The 23,994-nt window shown below is 42.8% G+C and overlaps 1 protein-coding gene across 4 annotated transcripts in view; it reads left to right on the plus strand.

The window, feature by feature from the left end:
• ETV6 (ETS variant transcription factor 6) overlaps nt 1–23,994 on the plus strand; it is a 141,531-nt gene that overhangs the window by 91,653 nt on the left and 25,884 nt on the right. For all 4 annotated transcript variants that reach the window (XM_085305903.1, XM_085305902.1, XM_085305904.1 and 1 more), the window contains 3 exons: nt 14,438–14,602; nt 18,604–18,738; nt 23,350–23,892. In XM_085305903.1, the coding sequence (XP_085162029.1) occupies nt 14,438–14,602; nt 18,604–18,738; nt 23,350–23,892 (843 nt within the window). The remainder of the gene's footprint in view (nt 1–14,437; nt 14,603–18,603; nt 18,739–23,349; nt 23,893–23,994) is intronic.

Genomic DNA, 23,994 nt, shown 5'->3' on the forward strand with positions numbered 1-23,994 from the left:
ACAGGATTTACTGGAGGCTAGTGGTGTCAGCAGAAATGTGTGTGCATCGGTGCTGCTGGGGTGCAGCACTGATCAAGGCTTTGGGATGACCTGGTGGAAGGCTGCTGAGAGAGGCATTCCTTAGAGAAGTATCTAACATAAGTGCTGAGTGTTGAAGGCCCTTCTTGCTGTGTAGAKACACAGGTCCTGTAAAAAATCAAGTAGGTCATGCAAAACCATCAGTAGACTGAACTAGAATGAGAACTAGAAAATTCAATACTGGGGAGTTGTGCTTCCTCCATCCCAATCAGGGCCACTACTGCATCTTCTTCTAGGAACAGTAAAATCTGGGGGCTAAGTTTATGTATGTACCCTCGGTAAAAAGAAAAATAACAAAAAAGGAGGAGAAGTACTGGTATTTTGTGTGCAACTTTGGCTAAATTCTTTGATGATTTGCCCTCTACAGTGAAAATCCCTTCTCTGGACACCAAACTGGAGAGAAAGCAATATGCTCAGATGCACACAAAAATCTCAGTGCACTATATTTGGTTCCTTGGCCATGCTAATGTGTGTCTAAACCCATTCTTCTCAATCCCTTCTTTGTTGTTGGGTTTTCAAACACTTTCTTTCTTAAAACCTGGTTCCTAAACTGTCTTTTAAAAATTTCTTACCGAGAACAACTTATTTCCCAATATCGCTTCTTTGGGTTAGCAATTGCTGTGATTGCCACAAATATGCTGTGGCAATGAAGGGGAGGCAGTGAAGTGAGAACTGTTAGGTACACCAGCCCTTTTCTTCCTGAGATTCACTTATAGGCCTGCGAGAGAAGGGGGAAAATAGGATAACAGTGCTGTGATTTTTGTTGTTGTTGTTCAATGCATGCTGCTCACTTCTTGTTTTCTTTCTGATAACAGCAAGGTATATATGTGCAAACAAAAGACTCCTCTTGCCGAATCAGCCTCCTCTTCCTCCTCCTACCTGATTCCGTCAGCAGAGTTGTAAAAGCATGGCTGTGATAGCACTAAATGAGTAAGGGTGAAGTTAAGCTGACAAAAGAAATCTCTTCACACAGTGTGCACATCTCAGAGATGGTGGGGGGAAGAGGAAATTTAGAGAAAATTCCAAACAAAGCATCAACAAAACATGTTCTTAAAAGTTAGTCCTTGCTCACACTTTTGAGAATTAATCTGTCTGTTTCAGGACCTACAAATTAACAAATTAGGTCAGATCAGAGAAGAGACAATATGGGATAGGACCAACCTAGCAGTTGCCTGTTCTAGCTACTTCAGAGAAGGGTATCAGAAAAAAAGTTACAATTTCTTATGGCATAAACCAGCCCACAAAGAAACTTTCTTTATGAATTTACGTTGTTTGGTTATCCAGACGCCTGAAGAACAAGGGCTTTTTTGAAATTGCATTCATGTCCTCAGAAGCTATGCATGACATCAAATGCTGGGGACTGTGTTTTCATGAACAGATAGTGTTTGAGCCCATATGCTCTATGTTTATTATCTGCCAGAGTAATGTGAGATATCCAGAGTCTGCAGTTTTTTTCAGGGCTTCACAGGAATTTTTTTGGCACTTTGCATTACCTAAATTCATTTTGTGTGGAATTGCTGAAGGAGGCTTCTTCCCCTAAATTGACAATGCGCCCATGTCTGCATTTCTGTACTATGCTGTCATTGCTGAGCCAGTTGACCCGTTATGTGAAAAAATAAATATCATGTTAATAAGCAGAGCGTTTCAAGGAAGTGATTTTCCACTTCTAACTTGGAAAGAAAAGAAAGACCTGGAATGTCAACTGCTTTGCACTGATAACATGTATCTGGACAAATCTATTAGCTATAGTTATTTCGAGAATGTAGAAATCGTAAAAAAGGGCATGAAGGGAAGAGTTAGGGCAGACTGAAAAGGAGGAAGATACCCTTTCTTCCAAACATAGTTCATCATCTTCCCCTTATGTGCATGTTCGCTTCGTATCTTCTTACGTCTTTCCTTCCCCCGGCTTTCATCTCTCTTCCATACACATGCACACTTTGATTCTCAGCTGCAGAGGTTTATAGCAGTTCAAGCCTGTTGTAATCTGGATTTGACTCCTATGTTCTCATTATCAACCATGCCATCCCCTCCTCAAGCATTTCCAAAAATCATTCATGCTTGTGTGATGGCAAAAGCAGCTTTCAAGGATACTAAACTTATGACATAGCATCTCTGCTGAAATGGAGAAAGAATATCTGGGCAAGCACTTTTTAGTAGGATAGTAGACACTGGATCAAGGATGGCCAAGTTCAGACAAGTCCAGACACAAAACCAGTAGATCCAAAGGGTGATATTTTTAAAAGATGTTCCCCCTTGTGCAAGTTGATTGTGAGTCAGTCTTCCCAAAAGAGAAGAAACTTGAGAGGATATGGAAGTTATGATCCTAAAGAATGAAGCTAAACTGGTTTGGGCTTTGTAAAACACACAGATCTTGAAGAATTAGAAGAATAGGAGATAAATTACTACCTTATAGAGAGATACTTCTGTTAGATTCCACTACAGATGGTGAATGTCTGAACTTTTGTGAATACAAATGTGAAGAGATGCATCTATAAATCTGGGCTTCTGCATCGGTTGAGATAATGCAGTTTGAAAAGCGTCTTCTGCAGAGCTTGTTGAAATTTGCCAGAATAAAGGGAGGTACTTCTATGAAAATTTTAATAATACAGGTCGATGAGAAAATATTTCAACCACAGTTTAACACTATTGACTAAGTAATCAGTGCATGGGGATTCCAATAGCTTCAACTGGCTCCCTGGGGTACCAGCGTTATATGCATATCATCCTATTCTTCACCTTGCTTGCACGTTTGATCCCCTTTCTACTTTCCTTTGCTGTTTGTTTATATTGGCATGTCCTTTAGGCAGTGATCCTTCCTTATTCCATGTTTTAGACTGCTATGCACAAATGTACGCAATGTAAAGAAGTTACCAGATGATGCAAAATGTTTTTGACAAGTGATACTATTTTATTCCTTCACAATACTGAGACTAAGAAAAATAATCATACTACCTGCCAACCTTTTGAAAGAGGAGTCAATGTATTTCTGGGCACCATGAATGGTATGGGAGTGGGAGTGGGAGGACCCTCTCTGCTGCAATTAATCTCCATTTCCACAGCTGTTCTGACCTCAATTAGATCCCTGTGTTGTTCCCTGGGGCAGTTTCCACTGTGGTGAAGGCTCTGGGACTCCCAACCATAGCACACGATGCCCCTCTCAGGGGACAGAGGTCCCTTCTGCCCCCTGCATATTTAGTCTTTGTAATCCAGTAGGTTGTTGGGGGTAGCAAGCATTGTGGATAGCCATCCTCCATGGGAGAAAGGAAGGGTGGAAAAAAGGAAAGCACAAGATAATATCACTGATATTGAAGTTGTTAGATGTCTGTACTAGTACAATAGGTTTAGAGTGCAGTGAGGACTATGATGGTATCAGTTGCTCATCCTTACTAGGTATGCAGTCTCTCTCACAGCACCTTTGCCTCTGCAAGAAACCTGAAAGGCAGGATGAGACAAAACATCCTTGTGAATTATCTCATCTCTTTGTTTTCCTTTTCATTCAAGGCTTGATCCTCTGCTGCAAATGCGTAGGTAAATTATTTGCCTGCACTGATATTGCACTAATTTTTCCAGTCCTGGAAGCAAGCCTTTTACAGTGACATCACCAAGATTAAACTCAAATAATATGGTGAGCCCATGCATATTTCAGTGACATGACATGTTCTGAAACAATACTAGTTGCAGCATTTCCTCCCTTCTCTGTCACCACATCCAGCTGTTGTTCTTTCTGTTATTTGCCGCTCCTCCCTTCTTGGCTGTGTCGACCTAACTGTCAGTGCAGTATACTCTTCATCAGCCCAGGGACCTGATCTGGTAGAGACCAATGCATCTATGTAGTTTAAATGCAGATTATCTTCCTCATCAAGATTATACAGCACAGCCCCTCCACCAATTACACTGACACATTAGAGGAGATGGCCGGAGAAGAATATTAAGTCAGCAGAGCAGTACATATCATCCAGGCTGTGACCTGGAAGAAGCTTGTTTGAAGACCAGTATATCGAGTACTGACCACCTAGTGCTGAGATAGAAATTGTCATCTTCGTTCTGACCCCTTCATACCGAAGAGAATAATAGAAAGCACAGGACTCAAACAAGACACTGAAGCTGGAGGGATGAAGCTGAAGCACATAATTCTGAGATTTGAGGTAGTTAAAGACAGGTAGCCATAGTTCACATAAATACATACTTATGTGTCTGTACAGCAGTCAGGAGGTGAGACTAGGTCAGAGCTAGGTATACCAAGAATTTGCCAAAGCCATAGTACCCGCAGACCTCAGCATGAACTAGCCACCACAGTGTCAGGCAGACCTATGCTGAACATACAGCATATGCAGAAAGCTGCGTTGTGGTTGGTGCTGCAGGGAGCTTGTTCAGCAGGTACCCTGGGGATGACTGTGAGTGCTGCAGCCCTACTTCTGACTGAAGCATGCACACATCTGAGAAGCACAGCACAGACAGCATCCTTGCTCTGATCTGGCAAGATGCCAGAGGATTTTGCCTACCATCTCAATTCATAACATTAGTGTTGATTTCTGATTGCATGGACTGTATGTTCAAGTGGCTCTGGATAGAAGGAATGCCTCAACTTCATTAGACATGAACTTAAGAGGGAATAATTGTTTTTTCTGGCTTAATATCAGAAGTTAGTGGGTGAGTTGACTAGCTTCAGAGCAAGTAAGAGTTAAACCCTGGAGAGGAAGCARTTCTCATGCTGCAGCAAAGATAATCATGATAATTTATCATCTGATAATCAAAGAGCACACACTTAATTTGTTCTCATTATCAATGTATTTCAAGCACAAGTACCTCTGTACAAGAAACCTTTCTACGCATGGTTTACACTGGAAGGGTAGATAAAAAGAGTCTTATGCAAATGAAATGCAATTACTTCTGAAGTACAGGTAATATGCTCTAGTGCAGTTTGGGGTCCATCTCAGGGATCTCCACGTCCCTTAGGGTATAAGAAAGGGCCCCCAGGATCTAGAGATGTTTTAAGGACCTGACCTTTCTCTAGGACAGCACTGCCTTCTTGGAGAAATGACTGACAGCTAGTAAAAGCAGCAGGGATTTGATTCATTAAGGAACCATCAAGAAATGAAGCTAAAACTAAAGTTTTTAACCATGTCACAACTCTGGTTTGCAGCATCTTGGGAGTGGGAAGTGTCTGCAGCATGCTAAGGAGTGGACTTTTCCCTCCAAAGCCCAAGATATAATTCAAATCTGAGCAGAGCATGCAATCTTCTAGAGCTGTAATTTGCACCATTTCCCCCATTTTTAAAAAAATTTAATGTCACCTGGAGGCAGATCTTTGCATAAAGCTCAGAACTAGTATATTAATGGATTAAAGTAGGCTTTTATAGCCCTCCTGGATTAGGAGTCTGAAGGAGAATGCCTGCAAAAACAGAGACAGTGGTGCAAAAGTGAAATCAGTTGAAGCAGAACTATGACATGTTTTTAGCATGTACTGGTAGTAAAACTTTTCCTGTGCTGATGATAACAGGCAAAGTAAGCAATGATGCTGGCTGCCTTGCCAAAGTCTGTTTTTATGGTAGCAGTGAGTGCGGGGCTGCAGCTTGCCAGGCTTAGAGCCCTGGTGCTGAGGAAGTTGCCAGAGGACATCTTGCTATCATAGTGGTGACTGTTGTGTAGTGGAGCCAGCCTCACGTTCCCTGGAAACAGCCTGGAAAACATACTCTTTGTTTATACGCTCCCCCCTCCCCGTCCCCTCCTCTCACAATCACAGTTGAGTTAGGAAACAAAGCCCCAGCCAAAATTCCTCAAGGGGAAGGGACCCAACTTCATCAGGATGTGAGAACAAAATCTCCTTGTGAGAAGAAAGCAGCTTCTTAGCACAGGAGGATTACAATGTCTTGCTATGTCTGTGGTGATGTTTTGCTGGCATATGAAACTGAGATTTCAGGACTTTCTGCTTGATTCAGCTGTACTAAAAGGACTTCCTAACCTCTCTTCCAAAACAGTAGGATCACCTCTAAGTTTGCAGCCACTGGAAGGAAGATCAAGGTGACCTAGCTGATGATAAGTTAAAGTGATAATTTGCTGAAAGAATTATCTTAATTTTAGCAACTGCATTCATTGCAAGATCAACCATTTCTTTGTTTTTCACATATTTCTGGAGTGTTGAATGGCTGTTGCATAAACCTGGAGCTTTCAGTTCTATCACCAGCATTACTGCTGCATACTCTAAATGTGGTAATGATCTCAGCACCCCTCTCCGTTGTAAAGCAATTAGGCAGCAAGCAAAAGACTTAAGTAGAAACATGTGTAGATCAAGATTGCTAAGATTAATTTATTACTACTACTAAGATTAATCTATTACTTACAAATTGTGAACACCACAGACAGAGATCAAGGTCATACTCTATTAAGAAGAAAGAAACAGAAGGTATTGACAATCCAAGCTGGTACAGCTTTTTAAACTTAAATTTACAGTTGCCAGGACACACCACATAAGTGTCACAAGAACTAGGAAGGGAATTTAGGTGTTAACTAAAGATATAAAAATGGTCTGTATTTGTCCAGTTGTAAAGAGGAACAGCATATAGTTCCTGGATCCTATTCCTACTACAACTGATTCAGTGTACGGGCAGGTCTCCAATGACTTTTTGCCTAACATCTATGAAACAGATATAAAAATCTAATCTATCTGCAGTTGAAATGCACTGTGTAGTGCAAATGTGCAAGTATTATTAATAGTAGTATTTGATAGTTGCAGCAGTGGCAGTATAGGAAAACTGTAAGGAATGTTTGTTAGGCTTGAATTTTGACCTAGATTAAGATAAGTTGGTTTGAAACAAAAGAGTTGCTGGAAAGTAAATTAAAGTTTTTATAAGCTCCTTGACTCCTACCTGCAAAGCTGTTTGCTTCTGGCAGCCGGGTGTGAGGAGCTAGCTAGCCTGTGCCATTGTCAGGGTGCAACTAGAGCTATTTAAGATATAGTTTTTGCACATACAAGGAAAAAAGCAACAGAAGACATTTCTTTCAGCTCCTCTTGGAAGGGAGCCGTAGGAAAGCAAAGTCGGCTCTGTGGAAAACAGCCAAAAATTGGTTGAGAAGGAGTCAGGAGTGGATTAAGACTATAACTAGGAGCAGATCCAAAACAGCATTTCCCCATTCCCCTTCCCCCAGGCAGCTGTTGATGTTGCACAAGCTGCTCTGGTAGGAGTCCTCTGGTCACCTGCCCCCACAAGTTATAGCCACAGCATAAGCAAATGCAAGGCTCAGGCTGGACCTGAGAGGGTTTGTCCCTGCATGCGGCAGTTGCTGTAGGGGCTGAACTGCTTGCAATCAGCTGTCCAGCACTGGGCCATCCGCAGCTCGCTGACTCACTATTAGGCTCTTGGCCTTTGCTGAATGTGGTGCCCAGATGCAAAAAGCTGGCCTTCATCCTCCCCTGGAAGGAGCACTCTTGTTAGTCTTCAAGGAAGGTTTTGCAAACAGCACAAATGGAATCTGGAGCTGTTCTGCAGGACTCCTGAGAGCTCTTGGACATGGCTCGTTGAGTGAATGCCTAGAAAACAGACTGATCTTTTCACCACCTCTGTGGTTGCTTGCTGCTTTGGCTGGCACCTTTTCCCTTCCAGGACTTAAAACCATGGCCACTTCAGTACACCTATCAGCACCATTTATCAAGAGCAGGTTGCCCCAGGGAAGAGGAATGTATCCTGAATGAATCCTCCTTTCAGACTGCAAACTGCCTGTCCGCAGCGGGCAGACTGCTCCTGCATTACTGCATTCTCTGGGACTGATCCCAAAAGAGGGCAGCTTACAGCTAGACAAAGAATAAGTCTCAAGATCTGCTTTTTCTGCAAACAAAAAGGATGATAGAGGTGGAAACAGAAAGGAGCAGGGGTCTGCTATAGGTCAAAAAATGGATTTCAGTGACTAGCACTGCAACACCACTAGCCCTGTGAAATGACTGAGGCTGCGCTTGAGGCTTTTTTCTGACATCAATGATAACTCTGAGGACTTCAGGAATTGCTCTGCATTGTTAAGGGACTTTTCTCACTGTTGTTTTGGGGAAGGGGGGTCTTAGACATGGCTGAGTAATTTTGTGCAAGAGAGTTACTTCCTTTACTAACCTTTATCTGCAAATCAAACATTTGGCTATGGAGTGAGAAAGAATATGTTATGCTTGTCGAATTCTATAGAGTTTGGCTAGCCTTTCTCTGTTTCCAGTTACGTGGACTTCAGGTTTTGTGGGTTTTTTCCTACTGGAGACTTCAATCTGCCACCATTAATAAGCAAGCTAATTTAGAGTCCTGCTTGTGCATTTGATCAGCAAATGCAAACCATATGTAATGTCAGCAGGTCAGGAGAGGTGATGGAACATGGGATTTTTCACTTCAGTTCCAGAAAGGGCCATAGTTGCTTCCAGGAAGCTGAGCTTGGCACTGGRTGTGGGGGATTGAAAAGATTTATTTCCCTGTGTGAGAGCTCAGAGCTTGATCATTCTAATCAAGCATTTTCCAATCAATATGTTTCTCACAGGCTTTCCAAAGGCTACATTAGAAAAGCAATTTTATTTATTTCATGACCCTGGAGCCGTAATGGATTAGGGTGTGTTAGCTTTACAGGGTCTCTGTGCAGGGAGTGAGAAAAGAAGGGCTGGGTCACAGGGCACAAAGCTAGCAACATCAGGATGGCAGAAATCCTGCCTGGTGCTGCACTAGGGTGGGGTTTTTTTGTTTCTTGTTTTTCTTTCCCTGTAGCACTTCTGCATACACAGAGGCCCCAGAGCACACATGATGCACAAAACATTACCTYTCCTTGTTCTCTGTCTCCAATACCCTCTTCTACGGGACTACAGCAGACACGAGCCCATTCCTTTTATTTTAGATTACTACTGAAACAGCCGTTTTGCCCGGTGTTTGTTCTGACAGCACTGTGGGAAGCTTCCTAGCGCTCTGCTATTCTGATGACAGGACACTTGAGACCTGCCTGGGTCTCTCTCACTCCCCAGTAGATGACTCCTCTGTTCCCTATCCAATTGCTTTTTTCTCCAATGAGACCTGTAAAGGAACATTTCCCTCTGCTGCAGTCCATTTCCCTTGTACCAGTTTGTACTCATTTACCAAATAAATCTCTCTGGAGATTAGCTAGGATTACCCATTGCCTGCTTTTCTACCTTTGCTTATCTCTGGGCTTCTAAACTCCAGAGCCAGCTTTCAGCTGTGGAAAAAGGCGACCTTGGTGGGCTGAGAGGAGCCAAGTGGCTACTGGCCCTCCACTACCTGGGTCAAGTGGCACCTGCTGTGAGGAGTAAGCAGTTGGGCATGTGACTGCACACACGAGTCCTCTGTCCTCTACCTGCCTACTTGTAAGAGCGAACGCTTGGACCACCAGTAAGGCAGGACTTTTCCTTAGGTGACAGCCTGAGAGCATCGATAGCTAAAAGGGAAGGCCCTTACAATGAAAGTTCAGCACTAGCAGAGACCCCATTAGGTTCCAGTCTCGGGACGACCTCAGTGCTGAATTTCTGTTTTAATTTGAAACTCCCTTTCATGTAATCAGCACGCTGCTGTTGAAGGCACTGCTCAAGCCCTTTCCGTGGAGCAGCACAGTGCAGTGTATGCTTTTGGGTTTCCATGCTCTGCCAGGCCAGGGCCCCTGGCCTCCAGCAGCAGTCGATACCCCAAATATGAAGGCAATTGGGAAGAAGCAAAGACAGCACTACAGGAGTATCGAGCAGTAATTGCTCAGAGCAACTGTGCAGTGTTTCATGCTTTCAGAGTGTGTTAAGTAAGATGTTAAGTAACTGAGCCCCATGACACCTCTGTACATTTTAGTAGCCTAGCTTTCCAAACCAAGGAATGAGACAGAAAGGAAGGACTTTTTAAAAGTGTCTCTGGCAGAGCCTTGGAGAAGGATCTCATGTCTTTCCTCCAGTCTGCGTTGCCTTGCACAGAAATAGAGAAAAGTAAATGGATACTCACACCCCCTAATTGCTTCACATATGTCACTGTGTGTAGAGCCGCCTGTTAGGCTGTATGGGTAACATGTAAGACTATAGGTAATTAATAACAAAAAAGAAAGCTTCCTTTCAAAAAGAGCTAGCTGATAGCAGCCACTCAAATCTCATGAGCTTTTTCAACATCACTTTCCCATTAAAGGCTCAAGTGCTGTCTTCTAGTCAGAGCTGGCTTGCCTRTTGCTGCCAGCGGATGATGCATGTGTCCCTGGGTGTTTAGAAACTAGCCGCTGATTTACACGCATTGGCCCCCATGCTTTTTGCCCAACTGCGCTGAGTAACTTTTGGTGTGGGAGTGATACCAGTCCTCTTTGCCCTCTGGAAAGTGGGGGTAAACGAGAAGTCTTCCCCTACCCCCTTCTCGCCTCCTCAGCCTGCCCACGAGACAGCGAGGCATCAGGATGGAAAGCCTGGCTGAAACAGAGCAAAAAGATACATGAAACTTCTGTGCAAGTGCTGTTTCCATCACGCATGCTGCGGCACAGCTTCATCCTCAGATGGGAATCAAAACGCAGCAGTGCTTGTTGTACTGTGCTTCACACTTCACCCTGGATTTGCATTTTCAGATTGTTCCAGAATGAGTCAGGATGAAAGTAGCCTACAGGGCAGCACACCTCATAGGCTCATTTTGGCTGTGTCTGTTGCCTCCATAGTACCTGACGACTCATATTGTAAAACACGTATTTTCTCTCCCCAAGTTGTCAATGCAGCAAAAGGAACAGAGAGTGTTTTTTTTTTTTTTTTTTTTCCTGTGGCCCATATGGTTATCAGCTTGTGCCCCGGGGCTTAGAATTGATCCCTCTCACCTAGCTAGTGTAACAGGTGCTGGAAAGAGATCTTCAGGTGAGGAATAAGCCACAGAAAGAGATGAACCATTAAGACACTCATGCTCCAGTCTGCAGCATTTGAAAGATGTGTGTGAATTTTGCTTCCTGTTCAATGGGTATGAAGAGATCAGATGATAAGCACCTCTGTAAGCTCTCAGATTTTGTGGTCCTGGAGCTAATATTTGGAAGCTGGCAAAAGGCAGACCAGGGAATATGCTGGAATCTCTCTGAGCCAGGCTCTGAGGGCTTATATGGCTCTGGTTATCCTCCCTTCAGGTATTGATTTCAAGAGCATTTTGTTGTCCTTCTTTTCAAACTGCACAGATAAGGAGACCAAGGCTGGGCATGCTTGCCAGATTTCATGCAGCAGAGTAGTGGAGATGAAAGGAGACCTAGGTCTGACCTATGAGCCAAAATTCACCGCCGAACTCGTGGTGATACTGGCTGCTGAGAGGGTGGCCTGGGGGAAGGCAGCATCCACGGTGTCTCATCAGCCTTCCCGCTGATGGCAGATCAGTTCAGCAGGCATCTCTGTCAACAACAGACCATCTTCTCCCACTGKGGGCACAGTAATAAAGGAGAAGATGGAGAAAATGTAAAATGCAGTATCCAGAAAAGGAAAAACCAAATAAGCAACGTTAGCTTTCTTTCATGAAGAGTATAGGAAGGCATTTTCAGGGCCAAGTGATAGCTACGTACACTCTTCTGTAAAATCCCTTTGGCTGCCGAGCCAACTCTCTCATGCCCTTGCTTTCCCAAAACCAACCGCTTCTTTTCAAGAAAGAGCAAAGAAGGTGGCAAACGTTTAGTAAATAGAGTACTGCACATGGAAGAATTACTTCTGAGTGGCAGTTTCCAAAGCGCTTTGAGCAATGTTTCTCTGCACCCCTGGTAAAGCTGCCTGCAGCCAAACAGATTCAGCCTCACAAAACAAATGGGCATGCAGCAGAGGGGGACAATGTAAAAAGGGTTTTTTTGGAGACACTGACTTCACAGGGAAGTGCCTGGGCGGGGAAGGAGTGAAAGGAGAGCAGAGATAAACCATCCAGAGAAAAGCAGTTAACCTATTTCACAGCACTTTATGTGTTCAAAAAAACAGTGCAAGCATGTAATTACACTATCACCCCATGGGTGGAGGGATGTGGCTTCTCCACCCCCTCATTTTAGTGATAGCCAAACCAAATTAGAAAGTATGCATGCTGATTCAGCGTCCCAGGCAGTAACTAGAAGTCAGGTGGTCTTAGATCATACCACTTTTTGGCTTTCCCCCCACCCCCTGCTTTTCTGTGAAACTCAGTCTCCCCTTCTCACAAGCTTCAGGGATGCTACTGAAATGCCACAGAGGTCTGATTTGCACTGTGAAACGTCATGGGTTGCCAGCACAGTGCACATCACTTGGCCTGGTCTGGGTAGTTTATTTGGCTGTTCTGGGTCTAGCACTGATTAGCCTAACCTTTGCTTAGATGTGGCACTTTTGTATTAATGGAACAGAAGGCAAAAATACACTGTCACCAGCACATGGGAAGTGATCTGTGTTTGTACTGGGAGTGAGCTATTCATTATGCTGTTATCTATAAGGGAGCATACAGATCATATGAAGTTATCATATAACTCTGCCAATGTAGGTCTGATTTTCCCAGTGATGTTTTGTTTTGTTTCTTGCCTCATCTTGTGAGGTGTACGTCAAAGCTCCAGTTAGGTTTCCACGCTATAGTGTTCCTTTAGGCAACTCATTGCTTGTGTGGCATGGCAAAGGACGAGGAGGATGGAGTCAGGAGTCACTCATGAGCATTTCAAGCACTGCTGAGATTTTTTTTTTTTTAACCCTCTTGTAAGTTGTGGTGTGGCTGCCTCAGATTTGATGTCTTTCTCCTTAACCAACTGTCATAGCTACAGCCAAACAGCATGCTGACCAGCAGTGACCTGGGGTCTGGAGGATGTTTTCTGCAGGAATAACTCTATTCAGCAAAAGGTGAACCTCACTCTGGCATTTTAGATAATGGTTTGTGTCTCGTAGCAGACCTACCTCTCACCCCAGGCCCTCCAAAAACAAGGGAACTACAGAAAACACTGACCTCAATAACCAGCCCCTCATTCAGTAGAAGGAGAGAGAATTTATGTTCTTCCCAAATAAGTAAGTGCTACTTCTTGTTTCTCTGCAGCATGTAATACAATACAGTGCTACAGGGGCAGTGAAAAGCTAGTAGAAATTCTTGCTGCTGCCACACGGACCTCCCTTCTTTCGSTCAGCTCTGACCCTCTTTCAGGCTTGATCTCAGTTCCTTCGCTGACTCAGATCCAATCCTGTGTGCAGTTTTGGTTCTGGGACTTTCCAAAGCTACTGCCTGGGAGTCCGGCATAGCAGCAGATTGCAATTCATTGCAACCTCTTGCTAAAACAGAAAAAAAAAAGGACAAAACAAAACTCTATACATCTCCCAAGTTTCTTTTATTGCTTGGTAGGAGGAGGGTAATCAGATTTCATCGAATGGTGTGCCAGGAAGGAAATTTTTTCCCATGTGCAGCATACAATCAGCCAGGTGCAAGATGAGGAAGGGAGGTTCGTCTTCCTCTGAAGCGTAAGATATTAGCCACTGCCAGAGGCTGTGTACCAGAGATCCGATCAGATATGGCAAATTTTATGTTCCTATGCACAGTGTGAAGCTTTCTTTTCTACCCAACACATTGTAGCAAGTCAAACAATGAGTCATCTCACRAGGGGGAAGAGGAAAGAAAGCTTTTATCTCCCAATGGATAATCTGTCTACCTAGGTATAAACAGCTCTTCACCATGTTGTCTTCTCTCCAGGGGAAGGAAGCAGTTTTAAATTTATAAAACAGTTATTGAATTATCATACCTCTCGGGTCTCTGCCTGGACTCAGTAAAGGTTAGCAGGCAAAAGACCTTTAGCTTCCCTGGTAACTTGGCTGAGGCCCTGTGACTAAACACAATGGTCTAGGCTGTGCCTGTGGTACCACTGTATGCTGTAGCAGCTGGCTGGGAGCAAGGGAGTACCACATTCTCCTTGGAGCCCTGGAAAATCATTCTCTGCAGTCTCCACCCGCCTTGAGGGAAGTGTAGCCATGGGTCCCTTGCATTTGACTACTTTTTCTTCTTCTTGATTGATTACTTTATAAGGGGTGTGCAAGGAGAACACTCTGTGTTTTGTCACAGGATACACACCCAGGATGGATGTTGACAGGACTTTGCCTCCTGCTCTGTGCCTTGGAAGGGGGAGTTGGGAGAAAATACCATTTCACAGTGGAAACTTGGAATGAAATAATATCCCCAAAGCTTTTCTCAGGATGCTGAGGCAGTTTTTGTTTTCCAAAATGTCCCAGATACACCAGGATGCCTTGTCAGTCTAAGCTAATGAGGTATTTCACAGTCCAGTGCTTAGAGTGATCTTGTGTTAACTTGACGTTCCTCTCCCACACCTTGCCCTCAGATTTTGCACATTGTGGTGTGGGGACAAAAGGGGGGATTTGCTGATGTTTGCCTGTGTTGTCTCAGCTCTGTAACCCTGTGGTCTCTCCCTGCCACAGGTCTGCAGCCCATTTACTGGAGCCGGGATGATGTGGCACAGTGGCTCAGATGGGCAGAGAAAGAGTTTTCCTTGAGGCCGATTGAGAGCAACACTTTTGAGATGAATGGCAAGGCTCTGCTGCTCCTGACCAAAGAGGACTTTCGATACAGGTCTCCTCATTCAGGTGAGGATTACTTGCAGATGCTGTGTTTGAAAGAGAGAGAAAACGCAGCAAAAAAAATCTGGACAAGAATGCAGAAGAAAAAGGACTTGTGTTAGGGGATATGAGGCAGTGAGGAGGAAAGAGTGGACAGCCAAACTCATATGAAGCAAGGCGAAAAAGGAGAAGGTGGGAGGAGAAATCCAGATATATTTGAGTTTTAGGCAAATTTGAATCTGAATCCAAACACAAACGTCTGACCCGTTTCTACTTAAAATTCCCTGTAGAAGTGCAGGCTGCTCTGGCAGCCCTCTGTGACTTCCAGCTCTTTCCTGTAAAGGCTTATCTTTTCACAGACCCAACTACAGCAGCAGGTTAATCAAGTGCTCCAGCCTCTTAAGAAGCCCCTATTAGCATTCTGCCTTGCAGTCGGCTTGGCTGGTGTACTGCTAAAAGTGACTGCAAAACGTATCCCTGTGGGACCTTTCCTCTGTTTTACAGACCCTATGGGCTTTACTTTTCCAACTTCTCTCAGGTGCTGGAGTCCAGCCCAAGGCACAATACAGACAGGTGGATGAATCAATCTGCCTGTTGCCCAAGTTATGTCTCCATTAGTTCATAAGGAGGATTTAGAAATGTGTGTGTTGCCTGCCTGTATTTGTATCCCCTGCAGTCTGTCTCCTTCAGCAGTACAGTCAGATTAAGCCTCCGCCCTCCTTTGTCAGGGATGTTTAACTAAATATGAGCTATTGGTTCTAAGTAAGGGTGTGAGCTTTCCTTTTATGACCATAAAGATACTCCTGTTAAATATAAAGGCACTTACTTCAATCACTATAGGTGATTAAAGAGTTTGGACCAACACTTGCAGAATTGCCATCATGAGACTTCCAGTGCAAGGTTTGCTAGGTGCAGAAATACAACTGGTGCTACGCAGCTCCAACTGATAAACGGGGAATGGCATTAATTCTGCATTAGACTACTTGATGATTCCCTTGAATTCACTCCCACAGCCATCCTCCAGCAGAATCTGTCTCACAAACTGACTTATGTTTACTATATAGTTTATAGAGTTTATAGTTATAAGTATATATAAGTTTATAGAGGCATATGGTTCAAATCCAGGAGTAATTTTGTATGGCAGGAGATGCCAAACATTAATGTCTATCATCAGTGTGATGCAGTAGTGAAAACTGGTGCCCAGAAAAAGCTTTTTTTGTTTAATTTTGAACACATTTTGAATCATTTCATTACAAAATTGGCCCTGTTAAGGCAAAGGAGCATTGGAAGCAGGGAGGTGGGAAAGGATTGTGAAGGACAGCTTTGTCTCTCTTCTTGGCAGCTCCCTTTATCACCACAGTGCCTTGCTGTCTACAAGTTACGCCTATGCTCTTCACCGTGTGTGCTGTGAGGACAGTTGAAATGAGTAGGATGACATGTATGTAGAATGGAGACAGAGCATTTCCAGAGAAGAACTATTGGCCTGTGAGTCCACACTTGAAGGAGAAAACTAAGTTCTTGCTTACCAAAATTTGGGCTTAAATGACCAAACTAAAGGCCTCCTCCTTCCCATTTTCTCTGCTTCTCCTCTCCAGGTATTCCTTACCAGTAAGAAACCTTTTAGAGGATGTCTCAGTTAGTTCCTAAAACATTTAAAGGACTTCAGGTAACAGGACATCATTTCCCTCACATTAACTATTCGTGAAATTTAGGAAGAACTATGAAATAGTATTTATCATAGAAGTACTATAACGTTTTTGAAAACTGTATCTACACAAAGCTGCATGCTTTGCACTCCTGATTAAAACAGCAGAACTGCATCCACTCCCCTCAGTGGCTTTATCAGTAAAGTAGTCTCAGAGTCCGACAGTTGCTCTCATGTTCACGGCTGGTCAGGGGAGGCAGTCAGAAAGAGAGAGGAAAAATGACTTTTTCACTTCTTTACTAGTATAACTGTATCTGTGTGGTGCATGATTGTAACTATTTTGGTAGGTAAAAAAGAAAAAAAAAAAAAAAGATAGCTTTATGGATGTTTTTAGTAGTCTGTCAGGCCAGATCAAAGGAGGTACAAATTTGCTACCTTATTGCTTGGAATGTTACAGCGTTAGTTATGATTATGCCACTAGTGCACTCAAAGATGCAAATTATGTGGTAAAATCACTTTTTAGGCTTTCATGTACTAAGCATGGAAAAGGTAACTAGGTTCTCGAGGCTTTGTTTTTAATTAGATTTTCAGGTATTGCAATCACCTTTTAAAAATGCCCTAAAGTCACCACTGAGACAGCAAAAGCAGCCAAGATGCTAAAAATAAAGGAAGCTGAACTATGGAAAGCAGAATGGCTTTAACTATTTCACACTGAGACACTAAACTTTTCAACAAACAGAACATTGGCAGTTTATGGAGACAGRCACTGAATGGCACACAACTTACAGTCTCATAGAACCAACTACTAAAAGACCTCACACACAGTTGAGAAAACTCTCACAGAAAATCCAAGGTTTTCTGGTGAAACTTTGCTAAATTAGAAGCCCTTTTTCAAATGATATGCTAGTACTGTATTCTTCTGTATATGAGCAGTGATAAACAGAGGAGAGCAAGTTGCATTGAAAGTAGGAATACTTCCTACTCCATGTTGTACTCTTTCACTTGGAAATGTCCAACCAATCACATCAGACAAAACATGTAAGTACCTAGATATTTTATGTGAATGTTGCTGGAAGGAGGGCATCACTACGAGGTGTAATGGATAATAAGACAAGATAACCAGTTAATCCATTGGTCTCCTAGATACTGCAGTGATGGCTTCCCCTGAGGAAGAATATAGCAATACTGGTGTCAGGGAATGGGAGCAAACATTAATCCATTAGTCTCCTAGATACTGCAATGATGGCTTCCACTGAGGAAGAATTTAGCAATACTGGTGTCAGGGAATGAGGGCAAACAGCAAGGAACAGCCTGCTTGCAACCGCAAAAGAAATGAGCATTAGCCCAACACCTACCACCAGATGGGCTTGAGTCAGTTCATTCAGGGACACGTCAGCTTAGTGCTGTACAATTCTTAGCAGACATTTTTGTGGAAGTGTAATCCAATAGCAACTAACAGACTGTACTTGCCCAGCCAGAGCACCAGCTCCACTGCATCTTGTTCCTTAGTGTGCATCATATCCATGTGGTAATACTGCCTGTTGCAGAGATCCCCATACAGGTTCAACTATCTAGAAATAACTAGCTTTGGGATCCCATTGCGTTTTTCAGAAGTCCAACTCTGGACACCAAGAATGAAGTTAAAAAGTTCCTAAGGCAGCTACAGCACTCACGTATCTTCAGAAGTTGTCATTCAGGGTACCTAAATCTCATAAATAAATAAATAAATAAAATAAATAAATCTCTAAGCCTTTGATTGTGTGCTGAAGTAACTTAACGAAGTGAGAGTTCCTGCTCCTATAAATTTTCCTAGAACAGAGTATCAGAGGAGCACACTGCCACTGCCCTTGGGGCATCCGTATCACTGGGACGGGCACTCATTCTCTACAGCAACTTCTTCCTTCTCCCCCCCCCAAAGCCTAAGTTATTCTGTAATTAAAGAGCACCATGATTGCTCCCAGTAACTCACTGAATAAGCGTGGGCTCTACATTTATGAATTCTGTGTCCTAAAGTGTTTATATAAAAAACTGAAGCTGTGTTAAGAAATAGTGGGACATTGAACTAACTACTTCTTGTGAAGATTTTGAACCCTTGGATAGGTGGTCACATGGCCTGAAAAAGCTCTGTATCAGGGTAATAGAAGCAATTTCTTGCCGTTCTCTCATTTTTCCATATTAATACACAAAGGTGTGACACAGAGCTTTTCTTTTTTCCTTTCAGGGAGGAACTTTGCAAAACAGTGAAATACAGGATTTTACTGCAGGCATTTTTAGATCTGAAAATAGCACCCGGGAGCCATGAATTCATGCATCARATGGCTGAATGAGTCTTCTTAGCAGTATGTAGGTTTTCATTTCCTTTTTCCTGTTGTTTGTCTTCCAGGTGATGTTCTGTATGAACTCCTTCAGCATATCTTGAAACAAAGGAAAGCTCGTATGCTGTTCCCGCCTTTCTTTCACCCTGGGAACTCTATTCATGCTCAGCCAGAGGTCATATTACACCAGAATCATGACGAAGGTAACTGTCTCATTCTTACGGGAGCTATCATTAGAGAGGCAATTTGGGTACGGCTCTGAGGAATGATGTCATTTTCTTGTTCAAAAGTTACTTAAATAAAGCTACACTCCCCCCTCTGACTCCATAGCTGTTAGAACTATCAGATGGTCCAGTGAGAGGACTAGCCATTCTCTATTTATCTTCTATTATTTTGTCATGCTTCCAAGGTCTGTTTAAAAGCTATACCAGATGCAGATTTAAAGAAATACCAAGAAGTTTTATTGAGCCCATCGATTCACTTTTCCTTATTCCCAGTTGGGCAGACAACAGACTTTTAGTGTGCCAGAGAGGTAATGAGATGCAATTGTTTGCAGAAAGAGGAAAAAGCAGCCTCAGAGAGGAATATCTAACTCTTAAGTCATTTCAACTGACAATCTGTCATCGCATCAAGCCAGAGCTTCTGGCACTGAGCCCATCTTGTTGCTCAGCTTTTGAACTGGTTGGGTGATTTTGAGAGAAGTTTTTCTCTGCATATTTGCTCTCTTTTTTACTATCAGAAATATTTTCTTAGGTTGTCTGTTAGCCCTTTAGTAGTATCCATACATACTGTGTCTGCCACAGGTGGTGAAGAAAGAGCAGAGAAGTGTTTGTGCGCTGCAGGTTTTACTTTCTTCCACGTTTTGTTAGAGCAGACAAGAATGTAAGTGTGTTTCCTTCCGTGGAAAATGGAGAGGGTTTTATTCATTTTCTCCAGGAATACACACCCTGAAATATTTTTAGGTTTTCTGTAGCAACAGAACGATATGAAGCATAAGGTTTTTAAGAGAGCAAGTACTTTGCATGAAAGCGTTAGACAGGATTAATTTTTTTTTCAGTCAAAATCAAGAAAATCTAGTGTTACTATTTTTTCTCAGTAAAGACAAGAACAGAACATTTAGGATGTTGGAACAGAATATTTAGGATATTGCCCTAGTGTCTGCTCACTGGAGAAAACTATTTTAAAATTCAGCATGGGATTGCAAGACAAGATTCAGGGATACTGTCAGACCTATACAGGGAGATCATAGCCAGTCTGAGCAAGCCAGAGTCAAAGGGCATGAGCAAAACTCTAAGCCAAGAGTAGGACAGCAGCAGGGGGTATAAAGACATTCTGAAGTGCTCCCACACAGGTGTATAAATATTTCAGATTAGAAGAGGATGCTGCAGGCTAGGATGAGGCTGAATTGGCAGAGTTGTGCAAGAAGTTGTTGCATGGTGTATTAAAATAGACACTTTGCAGAGGCCATTATAAAAGTCTCCATTTTTTTCCCCCAAGCTTGGTGTTCACCCATGGGTATTCCCTTCCTAAATTCTGCTAAAGGTGCTGAGTTTTAAACTAGAAAATTTTCCTTCTACATAGGATTGTTGAGTTGGTACTGCATGCACATCACTAACAGCGTAAGTCTTTAGCAATCTAGTCCAATCTCTGTCAGAGCACAGGAGGATTAAGAAACAATTCTGATTTCTTCTTCACAGTCCTCTCCTGTGTGGCTACAGGTAGTACCACTTTTTTCTTAGAAAACTGTTATTACTTCAAAATCTTTCTTAATAATGACAAAAATTAGTTCTTGTTTAACTATAAGAACTTCAAAACAAGCAAGCAAAAAAATGACAGCTAGCCTGCCACAGATTCACAGCAATCAGAAAATTTTTGTGCCAAGAACTTATAGGCAGGTGTATTTATTTATTTATTTATTTATTTATGTACTTTGACATTCTTTTTTTCTTCTTCCTGTGGTCACTTGAGAGAAACTAGCATAGTTAGGTTTACCATTTGCTCTCAGGAGAATGCAACTTAGCAAATAAAGAGAATGAATGTGAGAGGCAGAATTTAACCCTGCCTAACTCATAAGCTCAGAAGTGTAACAGAGGGGTCATTTTTTCCTTTAGCACAATTTGAGTGGTAGAATTTCACAGGTGATAGATTTTTTTAAATCCCTTCTTATGTCAGTGATCTTTTTCCATTTCCCTATACAGGCTCATTTGTCCATCTCTTAGTAGCCTATTTACTTATGATCCTGCTTCTAAGTGCTTTCATTTTAAGTTAGTTAATCCAAAATAGATGGAGTGAACAATTACATCTAGTGGATTTTTTGCTAGCTTAAGCAAAGTGAGTTTGACTGTTTCAAATCAGCTGGCAATGGGTGAGCATATTGCCAAGATAGATGGATGAGCAGTGGAGACTGGATTATCCTACATCTCCAGTGGTTCTTCTGACTCAGCACTGAGTGATTTGATGGGGTGCCATACTGGAAGTTTACTCTGTAGTTCCCAACACTTCTCTTATAGGTAAGCAGAGAGTGCTTTGGGATTAGCACTGCCATGATTGCTCACTCCCAGAGTGAGAACAACTCCACCCATTCCTATATGGGCCAGATAGGTCAGCAGTTTTCCTGAGCACTTTCCCTGTCACAGATTTCTCTTCAAGAAATGACTGTTGGTCACTTAAAATGAAGAGCTAGACTGATGAGTGACTATATTCCTGAAGGAAATGATATACCATATGTGCTTGATTTACAGTAATCTGATGTCCCAAGAAATTAATGTGATGAGGATTTTTTTTCCACTCAATGCTATTCATGGCAGTGGAGGTTACAGCTAAATTCAAATAGTTTATGGTACATAGCGACTCAGGCCCTGGGGTGAGGGAGTTCTTTGGTTAGGCATTTGAAACAGCTACCTAAAGAAAAAGATCATGGAGGGAAGTAAACATTGGTGTGTATCCATTTTTAGTTCTTCCTCTTGTTGCTTACAAAAGGGCTCCAAGATGCCTACCTCCTCTCCACTGTTTCCTCCTGGTTCAGGATCACCATGGTTTGGGAGCAGAGAGAGAGGTCTGCTTTTATTTGGAAYTTGTCAGAGCAAACTAATGTTTACAGAGAGCTTTGGGGAAAGCACAGCAAGGCATGTAAATAAATAGGCCAAAAAGTCCCTGCAATATTCTAGTCTGCACTTAAAGGCCAAGAATGAGCACACTGCATTTGAATGAACAGTGACAGAAGTGAATGGTGTGTAGAAGATAGGATGCTGAGTAGAACTTGGGCATAGGTATGAATTGTTCCCACTTTCTTTCAATTGTAGTGAAGAAAGGAAACTTTAAGAAAGGACTGCCACAAGGGTAGGTACAGTTGTAGATTAAYCTCTCTTCTATGATCTTCGCATTATTTGAGCTATTCTATATTAGTTGGCCACATTGTATTTAAAGCCATTTGGGTTTAAACAAGAGCAATATGTGGCTCTGGAGTTTCATTTCCTCCAGCTGTTTCACTGTGAGTACCTTAAATAGCCCTGTGAATCTATTTTTCTTGTTTGGGACCACAAGTGTGTGCAGTAAGTGTTCCAGAGACATGTATTTTCTGCCTAAACTTTCAGATTTTCTTGGCAGCCTTCAGCTTCCTTGTATAGACAAGCAGCCTACTGGGTAGGTAAAAGGGTTGGTGTTTCGTCACTGCCTCGCACTGCATTTTCTCAGGTCTAGAGCTTTGCTTGTTTAGGCCTTTTCATAGACAGTGCTGATCCCTCTCGTTGCCTGCCTGGATTCCAGGACAGTCTGGGAGCCTGTCTGCCTCAACAGGGTCTTCAAAGCATATCATCACCTTGACAGAGAGCAAGAGAATCATTCTTTTTAGGAGGATCAGAGCAAAATAAGCAAACAAACAGGCAGCCACAAATAGGCAGCTACTTGTTTCAATTGTTGACATGTACCCAGCAGTTTCCTTCTCTTATCATCCAAGGCTTTCAACAAACAGCATTGAAATTTGATCTTTGTTTTCTAGATAAAAACCTGTTAGTCATTGCTCACTGGTGGTAGTTTCCTCTCTGTCAGTAATTCCCCGGTCAAAAATGATGGCCTTTTAGCTAAGCTGAAAGTTTACACTGTTGATATTAAACAAGTATTTCATTTTATGAATGGATTATTAATATCTAAAGACATACCTAAAGTTATCTGGAGCCATGATTAGATCTCCTCCTAACTTTTAAGGTCATGGCCAGAGAAGCAAGTTCACACAAAAGTGACACTAGATGTCCTGCTGCTGAAGAAAAGTAAGTGTTTATGTAGTACAACCCATCAGCACAGACAGCATGACATGACAGTAGCACAGACAAAAAAAAAATAAGGTATAATATCCTTATGAAGATGATGCTTGCTCTTACAATCAAGACTGGGTATAAAATGTAGCTAGGGTTCCACAAAATGCTTTAGTGGGTTTTGCTAGATAACTTAGTCTGTTTATCAGACTATTTATATGACAGGACAAGAGGCAATGGGCAGAAATTGAAGCACAGGAAGTTCCGCCTGAATGTGAAGGGGGATTTCTTCAGTGTGAGAGTGACGGAGCACTGGAAGAGGTTGCCCAGAGAGGTTGTGAATCTCCTTCTATGGAGATCTTCAAGGCTCACCCGGATGCAACCCTGTCTAACATGCTCTAGGTGACCCTGCTTGAGCAGGGAGGTTGGACTAGATGATCTCCAGAGGTGCCTTCCAACCTTGCTGATTCTATGATTCTATGATTCAGAGGGCCTTTTGAAAAGTTAGGTCCTACAGCTTTATCACAACAGAGACAATCTATATCTTTCATTTTTTCTTCATAGATACCTTTGTCCAGAGACCTTCAAGACCATCCACAGAAACAGTCCACCACAATACCCCAACCATTGAACTGTTGCATCGTTCTAGATCACCTGTCACCAACAACCACCGTCCATCACCAGATCCCGATCAGCGGCCACTGAAATCCCCTATGGACAGCACTATCCGTCGCCTCTCCCCAGCTGACAGGGTGCCAGGGACAAGGCATCAGCAAGAGAACAACCACCAGGAGCCCTATCCTCTGTCAGTGTCCCCAATAGAAAACAACCATTGCCCACCTCCTTCTGAAGTGCTCCAGAAGCCCTCCAGCCCTCGCCAGGAGAACACCAGGGTGATCCAGCTTATGCCCAGCCCTATCATGCATCCTTTGATACTGAATCCCAGGCACTCCGATTTCAAACCATCAAGATTGTCTGATGATGGGCTGCACAGGGAGGTAAAACCAATCAACCTGTCCCACCGGGAAGAGTTAGCTTATATGAACCACATCATGGTGTCTGTCTCCCCTCCTGAAGATCATGCAATGCCAATTGGAAGAATAGCAGGTAAGTGACACTGTCTAGGCTACACTGAAGTTGAACCTCCTCATTCGTAACTTACCATGCCATATATTAATAGTTTCTCGTTTCCTTTTGCCACTCTGTGGC

The sequence above is a fragment of the Rhea americana genome, unplaced genomic scaffold, assembly GCF_003343005.1.
Source record: "Rhea americana isolate MKP2758 unplaced genomic scaffold, rheAme1 scaffold_228, whole genome shotgun sequence".
NCBI lineage: Eukaryota > Metazoa > Chordata > Aves > Rheiformes > Rheidae > Rhea > Rhea americana.